The sequence below is a fragment of the Gavialis gangeticus genome, unplaced genomic scaffold (assembly GCF_001723915.1).
Source record: "Gavialis gangeticus isolate Ggan-Ray unplaced genomic scaffold, GavGan_comp1, whole genome shotgun sequence".
In the NCBI taxonomy this organism is placed as follows: Eukaryota; Metazoa; Chordata; order Crocodylia; family Gavialidae; genus Gavialis; species Gavialis gangeticus.
In genome coordinates, this window is record NW_017728997.1 from 50998027 (window position 1) to 51011195 (window position 13169).

At 47.7% G+C, this 13169-nt stretch overlaps 1 protein-coding gene across 4 annotated transcripts in view; it reads left to right on the top strand.

Annotated features, from left to right (window-relative positions):
- The window catches only part of CACNA2D2 (calcium voltage-gated channel auxiliary subunit alpha2delta 2), a 900071-nt gene extending 891443 nt beyond the window's left edge, over nucleotides 1-8628 (top strand). For all 4 annotated transcript variants that reach the window (XM_019505183.1, XM_019505184.1, XM_019505185.1 and 1 more), the window contains 3 exons: nucleotides 873-982; nucleotides 1681-1769; nucleotides 2066-8628. In XM_019505183.1, the coding sequence (XP_019360728.1) occupies nucleotides 873-982; nucleotides 1681-1769; nucleotides 2066-2194 (328 nt within the window). In that variant the 3' untranslated portion in view covers nucleotides 2195-8628. The remainder of the gene's footprint in view (nucleotides 1-872; nucleotides 983-1680; nucleotides 1770-2065) is intronic.
- The last annotated feature ends 4541 nt before the right edge of the window (nucleotides 8629-13169 follow it).

The following is a 13169-nucleotide window of genomic DNA, read 5'->3' on the forward strand; positions in this document are numbered from 1 at the left end:
AGATTGCCCAGAGGATCTTGCAGGGGCCCCACATTTCCCGGTGCTTTCTTCATTCTCCCTATATATTTGAAAAAGGACTTTTTATTATCTTTGAATGAGATGTGTCCCTGAGCTCTTTAACTCCCAGTAAGGTCAGAACAGAGCCCCATGTTGGATGAGACTTGGATTGGGTACCCCCTTCCTGAGAGTGGTACAGCTTCTTCCCAATAGTGTCAAGAACTGGAAGAAACACAACATTAGCCACTCCCACAACAGTCACAGGTGACAAGGTACACAGCTATACTGAGTGTCTTTGAAGGTTTGAGGCCAAAGGCACCATGCACAATCGCTGCAGTGCACCAGGCATGAGCCCTGCAATACATGGATGCAGACACCTCAGTAGTCTTAGTGAGCTGGACACCAGGGCTTTCACATTGGCATGTGGAAAAAAGAATTCACATTGGTAGGCCCATGATCCTAAAGCAGACACAGGTTATCACTGTTTACTTGAAAAATTTCCTGTCCCAGCACAGGAATTTAACACCTAAAACCTCACAGCCAGAGCAAGAGGAGCTCCACCAGATTGGATGAGGATACCTGATGTGGCTCATGTTCTGGAAGCTCCTTTGGTGCTTTAAGCTTCTTTCCTCTTCCTCCATGAAGAGACTCAGGATATCACAGATCACAAGAGATGGGAAGGTCTGGGCTGGGGTTGCAGGATGACCAGGCTGAGGAGGAACCTCACAAACAATGGCTAGGGCCTCCCAGGTATGGCCAGCTGTGTTCACTTGCTTCCTTCCATAAGACCTGCTTGTCAGAGGTGCAGAGAAGACACCCAAAAACAAAAGAGAGAGGATACACTCATCCATTTTACCCTGTGTTTCTTCCCCCAGGCTATTCCATGCACAGAGGCTTGCCAACACCAACCTGCTGTTTGTTGTAGCAGATAAGCCCATATGTAGCCAGTGCGAGTCTGTCAAGCTTCTCCAGGCAGAGATGCGAGGTATCCTTTGATGGTTAGAACATGTGCTTTAACAGTTCTGGTCTCAGGCTCAACCTTGAACACTGGCAGTTCAAGAGCAAGAGGGCCAGAGCAAGGCTGGTGCATCATGGAAGTCCCACTCATGGTCAGAGTTATCTGGATAAAGATAAGTAGTCCATGATGATGAAATCCCTGGTCATGGTAGGACCCTCTCAACAGCTCCAGTGCCTTAGAAATAAAAAATTCTGTCCCTTGCTTCAGATCTAGCTGCTTCATGTGTCCCTGCCTTGGTTGAGCTTGGGTCTGAGCTTTTTTCCTTCTGGATCTGCACATCTCCAGCAATTTTTAGAAACCTATATGGCTGTTCACAGGGTCTGGCGAATCTAAATCAATGAGAGAAGTTTTTCAGGGAACTGGGATTATAAGAAGAAATGAAGACAACCTAATGGAGGTCTGCAGGGATGGGGAAAAGGAACTGACAAGAGTGTTGATATAAATCATTCACACCAGAAGAGGGTGCAAATTGTACCAGGAAAGTACAAGACAAAACACTTGAGAAGGTCTCCGTTCTTTCCTAAATCCCAGACCTCATGAAGTCCTCAGCATTGTGGAGGGCCTTCAGTCCCAATTGTTGAGTTCTCAAAACTCCCCTCCCCAGCACACTTGCACCCACAGAATCCTGCTGTTTACAGTACGTTATTTTTCCTTGACACACAAAGCTCCACCGAGAGATCCAAATCAATGTGAGCTGGTAGACAAGCCCCGGTATCGGAAAGGACCCCACATCTGCTTTGACTACAATGCAACAGTAAGTGGGGAAAAGGAGTGGGGGGGTTCTGGGAGAGTGGGTGCAATGAAGGCTAGGCATGGGATGGCTTGGATCAGCTTTGGCCAGAAGGCAAGGACATAATGGGTCACATGAAATAACTCTCCCTTAATGTGAAATATCTCAAAACATGAGCATATCTGACCTGAGCATCAATCAGTAAAAGCAGATTCCCATGCGGGAGTTTCCTTTCCCCCAGATCCCACAAGGTATGCACGCAAGGCTCCTGCTTTACTCCCTGACCCTGCAGAAACCCCTCTCACCTTTTGTCTCCACAGGAAGATACCTCAGACTGTGGCAGAGGGGCATCCTTCAGACCCTCCCTTGGTGTTTTGCTGTCTCTGCAGCTGCTCCTCCTCTACTTGACTGCCAGCCTCTACCCACTGCCCTTGGCATCTTGCCTTTAAAGCATCCATTGGGTCCAATCCATCCATTTTTTCTTTTATTTAAATCTCCATTTCCATCTCCTCCAGGCGTGTTGGAAAAAGGCAACTTCTTCTCGTCCCATTTGCTCTGGTTACATCTTGGCAATCGCTCATGAGGACGTCCTCTTCCTCTGCTTGGGAGCCTGGAATATCTTTTCTGTTTGTTTCTCTCCAACCTTGCCTGTCTAGTGCCTCTGCGCAGCAGGCTGGCAAACACTGAGCTCTGATAAAGACTTGGGGAAGGACGAGGCACCTTGAGGCTTCTGTTCTTCTTCAGACAGTGAGCATCCTTGAGCTCTGCCTCACTGACTCCCACCCTCTCCCTCCCATTGAGCTGTTGGCCAGATATGAAGAACAGTGGCCTCATTTTCTGTTTGTTTTATTTTTTCCCATGGAACCTGTGGAATTCTGGGAGAGTTTTTGTAGTTTCCATTGACAGATGTCTCGTCATCTTGCTATCTTAAAAGTATTTAACCAACAACAATGACAAATTAATATTGTGTTTGAGGTAATTTACCTTCCCACCTCACCCATCCAAACACAAACAAAAGCGTAGAAGAGAAAAAATATTGTGTTTTCTTGCCAAATCAAGATTATAGTCTAGTTAACTTCTCAGCCAATTGCAATGGCTTTTTGAACGCAAAACAGTCAGACATCATAGTTTTATGATGTCCTCATTTGCTTCTCCATTCCATCAACTTGCTAGGTGCTTTCCAATGCCATTGCTTCCAAGTCTTGTATTATTTATATCCATCAGTCTGATCTTTTATTATTTTTAGCCTGAGGATTTTAAATCAGATCTTTCTACATCTAGTTTCCAACATTTTAGCCTGAAAAATTACAGTATTTATTGTCAACAAGGAAACAAAAAGAAAAGAAAAAAAAAGAACTTAAATTGAATTTCATGGTCAGTATTATTTATTTAAATCAATAATTCTATTGTGGGGAGTTGGGGGGAAAGGGGTCCATGGACCCTCAGCAGCCATTGATGTGTATCATTATAGGTGTTCATGTGTGCTTGGAAGGAAATATGGCTTTTACAAACTAGTTGTAATGGATAGCAGTTCCCAGTATCTCTAATAGACCCTGAGCCTGATCCAGAGCAAACTGAAGTCAATGGAAGGATTCCCATCAACTTCAATGGGTACTGGATCACACCTTCAATTCCTGCTCTGAGATCAGTTGCTCACCTCAACCATTCATTGGGCACAAAAATGTCTTAGGTGAAAAAAAGAAGGAACAGATTTTCTTTTCTAGTCTTAAGATCACTGTGAACAACATTCCCTCTCAGCCTCCGGCTGTATCTGCCCACCCAATGGACATCCCCTTGGCCAATAGGCCACACCCACCACAGATAAAAAGAACTTTTTCCTGGCTCATGATGTCCCCTCCGTCTCTAGAAGCACCCTTTTACCTCTACCCTGGTCTGGCAACATCTGTCCCTGCAAAGACATGGAAGGGTGTGCTGGCCAAAACTATGCCTCCAGCCTTGTCTCCTGCTCCCAGCCTGGGTCCTGGTCCCTGGTTCTTGCCTCCTGGCTCTTACCTTTCCTGGCTCAGGGCAGATGTTCTCTATCTGCCTCTTAATTCTCTTTGGGGAGGGCAGTTCCCACACCTTTGATTAGGAGGTCTTGATTGTGCAAAAGCACCTAGGAATGAAGAGGATACAGCCAGACCTTTTGGAAACCTCAGGACCTGGTTTAAGGGTGTTGGGCACCCACTACAGCAGTTGACATGAACAGGGTTGAGTACATCTCAGATTCACCCGGATGTCACCCCATTAGTTCAGAAGAGATATACTAGGGATGAATCTAGCCATATACCAGTCCAGAATGACTGGTGCCCAGTGCAGCACTAGAAGGTCTCTGAAGTGAGTGGACCAGGCAGGGCTCCTCTTGATTTCATATCCAAGGGACAAGTTTGGTCTGTTGTGCCACTGGCCAGTGTGAGCTGCTGACCATGGCTGCTTTGGGCAATGGGTTGAAGACCTGGGACAAGAAAGCGCTGGGTTAGACATGCAGAAGGTCACATCCAGCCCCAGAAGTGGAGTTGAGGACATTGTTATACTGGTTCTAGTTCAAGCACTGCCAGGCAGTGCAATGTGATTCCCTGAGAGCATTGTTGAGTGGATCTTTGGCACATTTGCTTGGTATCCTTTTAATTTCCCTTTGTATTGGGAGTGGGATGGGGCATGTTTCACCCTTCTTGCATCTCTACAACCAGCCCTACCTTATCTGACATTTCCTTATGGTCACATCCTCTCACCATTGTGAACTCCCCATTCAGACCCACTGTGGTCTCTGCAACTTTGGGCTGAGGAACTTGATACTTTCCCTTCCTCTGCCCCCACTTCTAAATTCATCAGCTCAGAGTGGGGTAAGGACCACCAGCCATAGGCAGGAGCTGTTGGTATGAGGTGGAAGGTTTCTGTGGGTGACCTGCCTGTGTAACGCATCTGGTCTGAAGCAGATAGCAGAAGCATCAGCCTGTGCAGGGCAGGGCAGAAGGAGTTGATGGGGGACAGCAATGATATCAGACCAGGGCAAGGCAGAAAAATGGGGAGGGGCACCCAGCAGGCACAATGGGAGGTGGGTGTTGGGGCCTTAGGTGCATCCTACCTTGGTCTTGTCATTTTAGAACCATGAGATGTTTGCCCCGGGCCTTTCCAGCTGAATCACCCAGCTGGAAAGGAACCAATGGACCTGCATGCTGACAAGGTGGGTTAACACAGTGAAACAAGTCCCTAGAGCCTCATCTGGGAGGCTGAGGTTGGAAGGGAGGGACCAGCAAAGGTTTCAGGGAAAATCACACCCCACCCCACCTCCCTGCTGCTGGTTCCCACCATGAGCTGCTGAGGAGGAGGTGAGGTTTCACTGTGCACCTAGGTTGGCAAAGAGGTGGCCTGTAGACAGTAGCAGAAGACCAGAAAGGTGGTGCCAGTAGCGTGTGCTCAGCTGGAGTAGGAGGACCTTGGCAGCAGCAGCGTTTAGGGAACAGGGTGTGGTTGTGGGGAGGTCTGGGTGGTGGGTACATTGCTCCATAAGTGTCCCTGCCCCATGATTCTCCATGATCCTGTACACATCATTCCTAGCCCTTAACATCCCACAAAGTTCATCTGGCCAGTATAGGGAGGGCCAAACTGAATTCCGAAATGGTGTCCTAGTCCAGGGGGTTTCTGTGCTGGCTTGAAGCACAGCACAGATCCATCTGTACTGGCCAGCCTGGCCATGTCCACCACTTGGCTGGAGGCACATTTAGCACATGGCTGCATCTAGAAAGTGACTTCTGTTAGGACAGTGCAGAAGGCTGCAATGTAGATGTCTTGGCAACGCTAGAGTAGAAGGGCCCGGTCTGGTTCTGCAGCCCCTCCTTTCTTCCTATGTATCCAGAATGCACTAAAATATGAAATTGGCTGACTTCAAGTTGTACGAGATCAGCCCCTTGGATGTGACCCATTAACATCGTGGCACTAGGGCTGTATGTCCAGTCAGAGAGCTTCCTGGGTGCCAGCTGCAGTGCACAGTCCTTCCTATGCTTGCACCCAGCCATGCACAAATGTTCACCTCCAAAAGGACTCACCACCTCCCATTTACACATGCATACACACATGCCATCTTGCAAAAACAGACTCCTCTGCATGATTGCACACAAACCACACGTGCTTTCACGTGTATACACACAAATGGGTATGCACAAGTATATTCTTGCACACAGAGGCATCTCTGCTCTGAATGCACATGTGGACACCCCCTTCCTTATACCTTCTACCACACAGGTTACCATATCTGAGCTTCACAAGCCCCAGATGGCCCTTTGAAGCAGTGCTTCTGCTGTCACTCATTCAGGAGCCTGTCTGGGCCATCTAGCCCTACTCCAGCTTGATGTACAGCAAGGTCAGAGCCAGAAAGATTGGAGAAGTGTGAGAGCACACAGTGCTAAGCGTTATTTTTCCCCTTGTGCCCACCTGGCACATACTGGATCTTGCACTAGTTGTACCTGGAGAAAGTCTTACCAGATCTCACCATTGCTGTGATGGCACCATCCCCTCTGCTCCCAGGCTGTGCACCAGGCAAGAGAACAGGGCTCTCCTAGCTTGAGAGAACTTCCAAGAGGCCTCCTTGTGTTGCTGCAGCTCCTGTGCTGCTGTCGGGGGATGGAGGGGCATTGCAACAGACAGCATAGATGAATGGCTTGCACAAAACCTTATCTCAGAGCAGATCTAGTAGAGCCTCGCCATCACTGCCTCTAAAGGAGTGACAATTGGGTGAGACATCCCTGAGAAGCCGTCTATTACCAAAGCCCCAGAGAGTGTATTTCATGAGAATGCAGAATCTGTACTCCAGGATTTCCCCATAACTCCCCTGAGTGAAAACAACAGGTGTTAATGTGTATTAGTTCAAATAGTTGGCCCTGTCCAGAGGTAATCCTATCTCTAACAGACCTGGCATTGAACTTCCTGCACAGGGACAACCTAGAGATCATCCAAGGCAGAATTCTGGCACCGTTTTTCCCGTCACCACTGATTCTAGCACTTCCCTTGGTCTCCTGGGGATAGAGGAACACTTTCCCACTGCCTACCAAGTTCCCCATTTTTCTCCTTTTTTCTCCTACCTCAGACAGAGCTGCAGGGTAGACATGCTGATAGGGTCTTAGAAATTAGAGATGGAAAAAACCTGTGGGCTGAAGCCCAGTGGTGCTTAAGATGAAGCCCAGTGACCATCATTAGGGTCCTGCCTAGGGTGCTGTAGAAAGGTTTTTGAGATCGGGGGTAGTGCACAATTTCTTTGCCATGAAGTGGCTAGGAGCCATTGTAGTAATAACCGTTTAGCTAATGTGGCACCATCACTTTGTATTGCACTTCAGAGTGAATCTAGGTCCTGGCCACAGAGCTCAGACCAAGATGGTGGAGCAAGGACATGTTTAGGAGCAAGAACATCAAGAGATAAATCTCTAATGATCACATACGTTGCATTAACTAGCTGCGGCAGCTGAGTGGTAGACACTGAGTTGTCTGCAGGCACAGCCCGAGCTAGTACAGGAGTGGTGAGCCCAGGGGAAAGGCAGGTGCTAAGAACAAGACAGGCAAACTGCACTAAGCCAGGATTTGAAGGTGTTGGTATACATAAGGAGGGTCATCGTGCTGGACATAGGACCACTGAAGTGAGTGGAAAGGCTCCTGGCCAGGATGAGAAGATCAGGCCGGGCAGCTGGGTGAGATGCTGTTAAAAGACAGCATACAGGGAAGCGAGGGAGCTAAGATGTGGGCTACTGGGAAGAGAGAAGTGGGTGAGATGTCTTGTGGAATGATGGGAGAAGATGGCTGGAGTGGGAGCATTTAAGGGGAGAAGAAAAGATTTGCACTTGTTATAGAAAAACTGGGAGACAGCATGGGAGTAGAACACGTGCAGCCATGTCCTGGCCTTGGCCAGAGCCACGGGACAAAAGATAATTCTCCTAGCTAATGGTGGCTGGCTGGGAAAAGCAGAAGAGAGTCTGTAAAATACATTGAGTTTGGGTGTGGAGGCGGAGTGGGAGGGAGTCAGGGAATCATTGATTTGACCCATGCCACCTTGGGGACGTGCCTGGGCCTGGACGAGGTCTTTCCTCATGCCAAGTTACTCGCCCTCTAGCACCACACCAGGAGCTGAATTTGGCCAATTGAGCCAAATCATTTTAGCTGTGTCCATTTGCCTCTCAGCTCCACACCCACCTGACAGCCAGGGGAGGCCTGGGGCTGGTCGAAACTAATGCCACCCACATGCGCCATGTTTTTTAAAATTATGTTCAACTAAAACAATCCGGGGGAGGGGAGGGGAGGGGAGGGGAGGAGGTTGGTGAAGGGGGCACCAATGGCCAATGACCTCGATGAGGTGTTGTGGGTTTGACCATCAAGCCGGAGAGGGGTGGGGGGAAGGGAGGTGATTCATTAATTAATGATTGGGTTAATTAATGGTCATTTTGCTTGTAGCTTTTTCAGTGTGTGTTTGATTACTGTCTCTGGGAAACGTGTTTTGAACAGATGGCTGGCTCTGTGTTACCAGGAGTGTGTGTAATTCTATAGTCTAGTTAGGTGCTCATTTGAGAATAACAAAACACTATACATAAATATAAATATATATATATATAATTTTAAGTTTAAAAAAAATAAAAACAAAACAATCACCAGGTAGTTGTTCTGCTGGGCTCAAACCCTGCTCATTCCTCATCTGAAAAGCTTTTTTCTGCTCATTTGAAAGGGTTATTTATTTTATTTTATTTTTATTTTGTTCCCTTTTTTTTGTACAGAAGAGTTGGAAAACTTTAAAAAAAAGACAAAAAACTTTGTAAAATATTGTGTGTGTGATTCCTTGTAAAATATTTTCAAATTGTTTATTACAGAGAATCAGTTATTAAATAATGTTCATATTTTCACTTCACACGTGGTGGATTTTTTTGCTGGGTTTAGAGGGGAAAAGGCAGGTTGTGGCTGGGATACAGCATGTGTGAGGCACTGTCTCACTGCAGAGGATCAGGATAGGAAAGCAAAAAGGGAGTAGGAATTGGGACTCTTGAGTTCTACCCTTGCCTATAGCCCTGTCTTAATAGCTTATATCTATCACCAAAACACTTAAGCACAGATGCATCTATCTAGCATATAAGGCCTTCCCACTAAGACAGCCTCGGGTAGGTGGAGTATTGACACTGTTGGGAGAAAGAGTAACAGAAACCTGAACCGAGGGTGGCAGGATGGACTAGGGTCTAATGGGAAGAATGGGAATGGACATCAGGGTTGGGTTGTAGCCCCACTATTTCCCTGGACTTATTGTGTACCTTCGAGTGAGTTATGACTACTTCACACCCCTGCCATATATCCCCTGCTTTACATAGGAGAAAATAAAGGTAAATCAAGACTAAGACCCAAACCCTCACAGGTACTTGCTGGTCTCCTTAGGTGCCTAAGTTTTTGAGCTGACATGTACAAAACACTGATGTTGCCCCAACTTTATGCTGAATCCTTGGAAGTCACCAGCATGGGGTTCTCATGCTAAGTGGTGGAAGGGTTTTCTCATCAGCATGACCTAATCCTTTAGTGTGCTCAGCACTGTCATTTACCTTTCTCTGCCATGGGAGGGCTCTAAGCAGGCCACTGACAGATGGAGGGCAGCAGAGCACCTGCACATTGTGGTGCTGGGGAATAAAGCAGGCATGGCTGAGAGCACAAGCTGGCGACAGAGGCCATTTCAGCAGCCAAGACATAGACTGAAGCATCAAAGGCCGAAAGCAAGTGTCCAGCTGAGGATCCTTAGCAGAGGGAGGAGCCTAGCTTGACCCTCAGCCAGGTGCACCAGGTTAGCCACTAACCACCAACACCCCTTTTATCCATACCACTTTGCCCCACTATTTTACCCCAGGCCAGCTGACAAAAATCTATTCCTTAGATACTTAACCCACCTCCACCCATGTAGGGCCTGGGCACTGCCTGAGGAATCCTCTAGGTAGTGGGGGTTAGGTGGCACCATGCTGAGAAGAGCAATATCTCAGCACCTTGCAGACTGCACCAAGAGGTTTTCTTCAATGTCGCCCAGAAATTAGTGACAGAGTAGAGAACGTGCCAGGTGAGTGCCTTAATTACTAAATCATCCTTTCTGTCTACTAACTTCACTGCACATACCCAACTGTGTTGTTAAACTAAGGTTACTGAGAGGGCATTGCTGTGCTCTCAGTCATTCCCCAGTATTTTAGCCAATGTGTATTCACAGTAGCTTGTGCTTCCCTACCCCAAAAAATGAAGAACCACAGCATTGGGCTGGCTGAGGAATGGCTCCTTGGTGCTGCTGGGAGGAGTAATGAGAAGGCCTGCAAGTTCAGGAGGGCTTGCATTTTACATACGTGGTTCTGACTCTCACTGCAGTCTTGAGCAGGTCACTTCCCTGCTTTGTGCCTCAGTTCTCCCACTTGCACAAGGCTGAGCTGAGGGGTGGGCAAGGTTGAGAACACTAACCTGGCTGCCTTCATAACTCATTCAGAAAGCAGGGAGGGGTCTGGGCAGCAGCAAGCCAGGACTGGAGGAACTGGGGGAAGCTGCTGTTGTGGCCAGGTATCAGCCTGAATGGTTGCATGTGCAGGGGAGTTAAAGTCAAAAGAGACTGGAAACGCCCTTGCTGTTCTAAGTTCATGATTCTGACCTCTCATGGCTGCTGTCCAAGCCCAAAACTGCTAACCATCAGCCCAGTGGGACACCACATCTGGCTGGTCCTTATCCTTCTTGGCATGGAGACTGCTTTTGCCAGGGCTATAGAGGGAAGATGACTAACATCTCCTTTGACTGGACACCCCCCAGATCAAAATTGGCATCAGGGTCCTCTTGGTGCTGCCAGCCTCACATGAACAAGCACAGGCCTGTAGCGTGCCCTGAATGCAGGCCTAAAACTAGCATTGTTCTGCACAGATCAAGGACTCCACCACATTGGAAGTGCAACCACCTCTGGGGTGCAACTATTACCAGCAGCATTGTTTGAGAAGTTTGGTAAACTGCAGTGGACAATGCAGAGGTGCAGAAAGGAACAGTCCAAGTGGGGTTTTGCCTCATGGGAAAAGTGACATGAGATAGTTATGGCAGAATCTTATTTTACTGTTCATGCTCAAAGAGGAGTGACCCAGTCCCAGGCTGCTGGCTTTGGCATCTACATATTGTTTGGATCCTACTGTTTCTTCAATCCTCCCTATAAAGCTGTCCCTCTCCCTCCAAGTTTTTGTGATACCAAGATTTTGGGACTTTATCCCTGGGTATGTTTAGAATCACATACCTGCCCAACCAAAGTGCAGCCCACTGAGCATGGGCAGTAGCCCCATGGTTTCACAGTGTGTGGACTAGTATCACAAACTGCATATGTCAGAAATGGCAGTCGCACAATTAGGAAACGGCCGCTTGGGGGCCGAAAGTGACACAGGATTCTGTCCTTAATGACCACATATGGGCAGGTTCTTGGCTTTAATGTCATTGGAAAGATGGTACGTTGGGCACACAGCTCCCTTTTCAGGCACTGGCTTGGTATGAAGAGCCCTATTGACTGAGTCACTTAACTTGGGGTGACCAAGGGTATATGCACACATACTAACTTTCTGACAGTTAAGCCGACTTAACTTTAAGAAGTTGACTTAACTGTCAGAGCATACACATGTACATGGAGCAGTCAACTTAAATGTGATGCAAGACAATAAACCTCTGAGGTGTATTATCTTAAGCTGCATTAGTTAAGTCAACTTAGTTTACAAGGTGGCTGCCACCATGTCAAGGAGCTGCATGTATGTTCTTACGTGGTTTAACTTAAGTCACCTTAGTATATGTGTATACACCCCAAGATATGGCCCACAGCTTAAATCCAGCATGCGGAGCTGTCATCTAGCCTGTGGGGCTCTCCACAGGTCCAGAGATTTGGCAGAGAAGTAGTGGCAATGTTAATTGTTGTGACTCCTGGAGGTGTGGCAATTAACACTGTCACTGCTTGTCCAACCACCAAATGTCCACACATGGGGAGACCCACAAGCTAGATGATGTGGGTCTGCATGCCAAATCAGACCCACAGACCAGCCCCACATGTCAGATCCAGCCTGCAGACTGACCCCCACACCATTCCTCTGACCTGTGGGGATGCATAAGTTGGACACAATTGACTTACCTTACAGATGTAATGAGAAAAACAGCCTATGGAAATAGGATAGATGGCATTTGCGGCCTACATAACCCCTACCTACCCAGCTCAGCCAAGCTCCTCCTCTGCCTAGTTGTCTCTCTGAATATAATCCTCTGCCTTTTTCACTCCCAATTCACAGCCTGCCCCTTTGTGCAGAGATGCACAGTTGGGTGCTGCCCAGTGCTCCAGGCTCTCCAATCTTCTGAGTTCCTCTTAAAGGCAGCCTGCAAAGGAATCCCCCAGGCTTTATGCTTGATGGGGCATTAAAAACACCAGAAGATGATTTCTTTGTTCCATAAATGTCATAGACGTTAGGGCTGGATGGGACCTTGCAAGATCATTGGGTCCAGCCCCCTGCCCCAGGGTAGGAAGCCAGCTGGGATCAGATGCGCACAGCAAGCTGAGTATCCCAAGAAATTCTTGAATGTATCCAGAGTAGGTGATTGCACCACTTCTGGTGGGAGTCTATTCCAGACTCTGGAGACTCAGATAGTAAAGAAGTTTTTCCTTATGTCCAGTCTAAAACGGTCATCCTGCAGTTTTGTGACTATTAGAACTTGTCTTCCCTTGGGGTGCCTTGGTGAAGACATTCTCCCAGTTCCTGATGCACACCCCTATGTACTTTTAGGTTGTTACCAAGTACCCCTTGAGCCTTTTCTTCTCCAGGCTGATAGGTCTCAGCCTCCCCTCATAAGGCCTGATCTCTTGACCTCTAATCATGCATGTGGCTCTTCTCTGGGCTCTCTCAAGCTTCTCCATGTCCTTTCTAAAGTGTGGAGCCCAGAATTGGATGCAGCAAGCAAGTGAAGTTAGAAGAAACAGAGCTCTTTCTTTAACAAACTGAGGGCCTTCTGTGGGTGTCTGCAGCACCTGAGAGCTGGACTTTTATGCCAGAGCCTCAGGCCTCAATCCTTCCTAACACCCGCTCCTCTTTGAAGTACAGCCTTGGAATAATGTCCCCCCCTTCCCTTATCACTCAAGCATCCTTGACAATGTGTCTTTGAGAGCTCCAGCTTGCTTCAGGAGGTGTCAGCATGATGTTTTTGAACCATGGGCTAGGTGGCTATGTGGACCAACTGTGGACTATGGCCAGTCAACAGTAGGGAGCATCGTGCTGCAGCATTGCAGAAGGAGCCTGAGCACACTGCTGCTTGTCTGGGACCCAAACATATCAGCTTCTGTTGCTACTGTACTATTAAACTCTTCCAGTGAAGACTCGGTTCTGGCACAGTTTGACCCAGGGGCCTTCGCACGCTACATTTTTTTTTTTTTTTTTTTTTTTT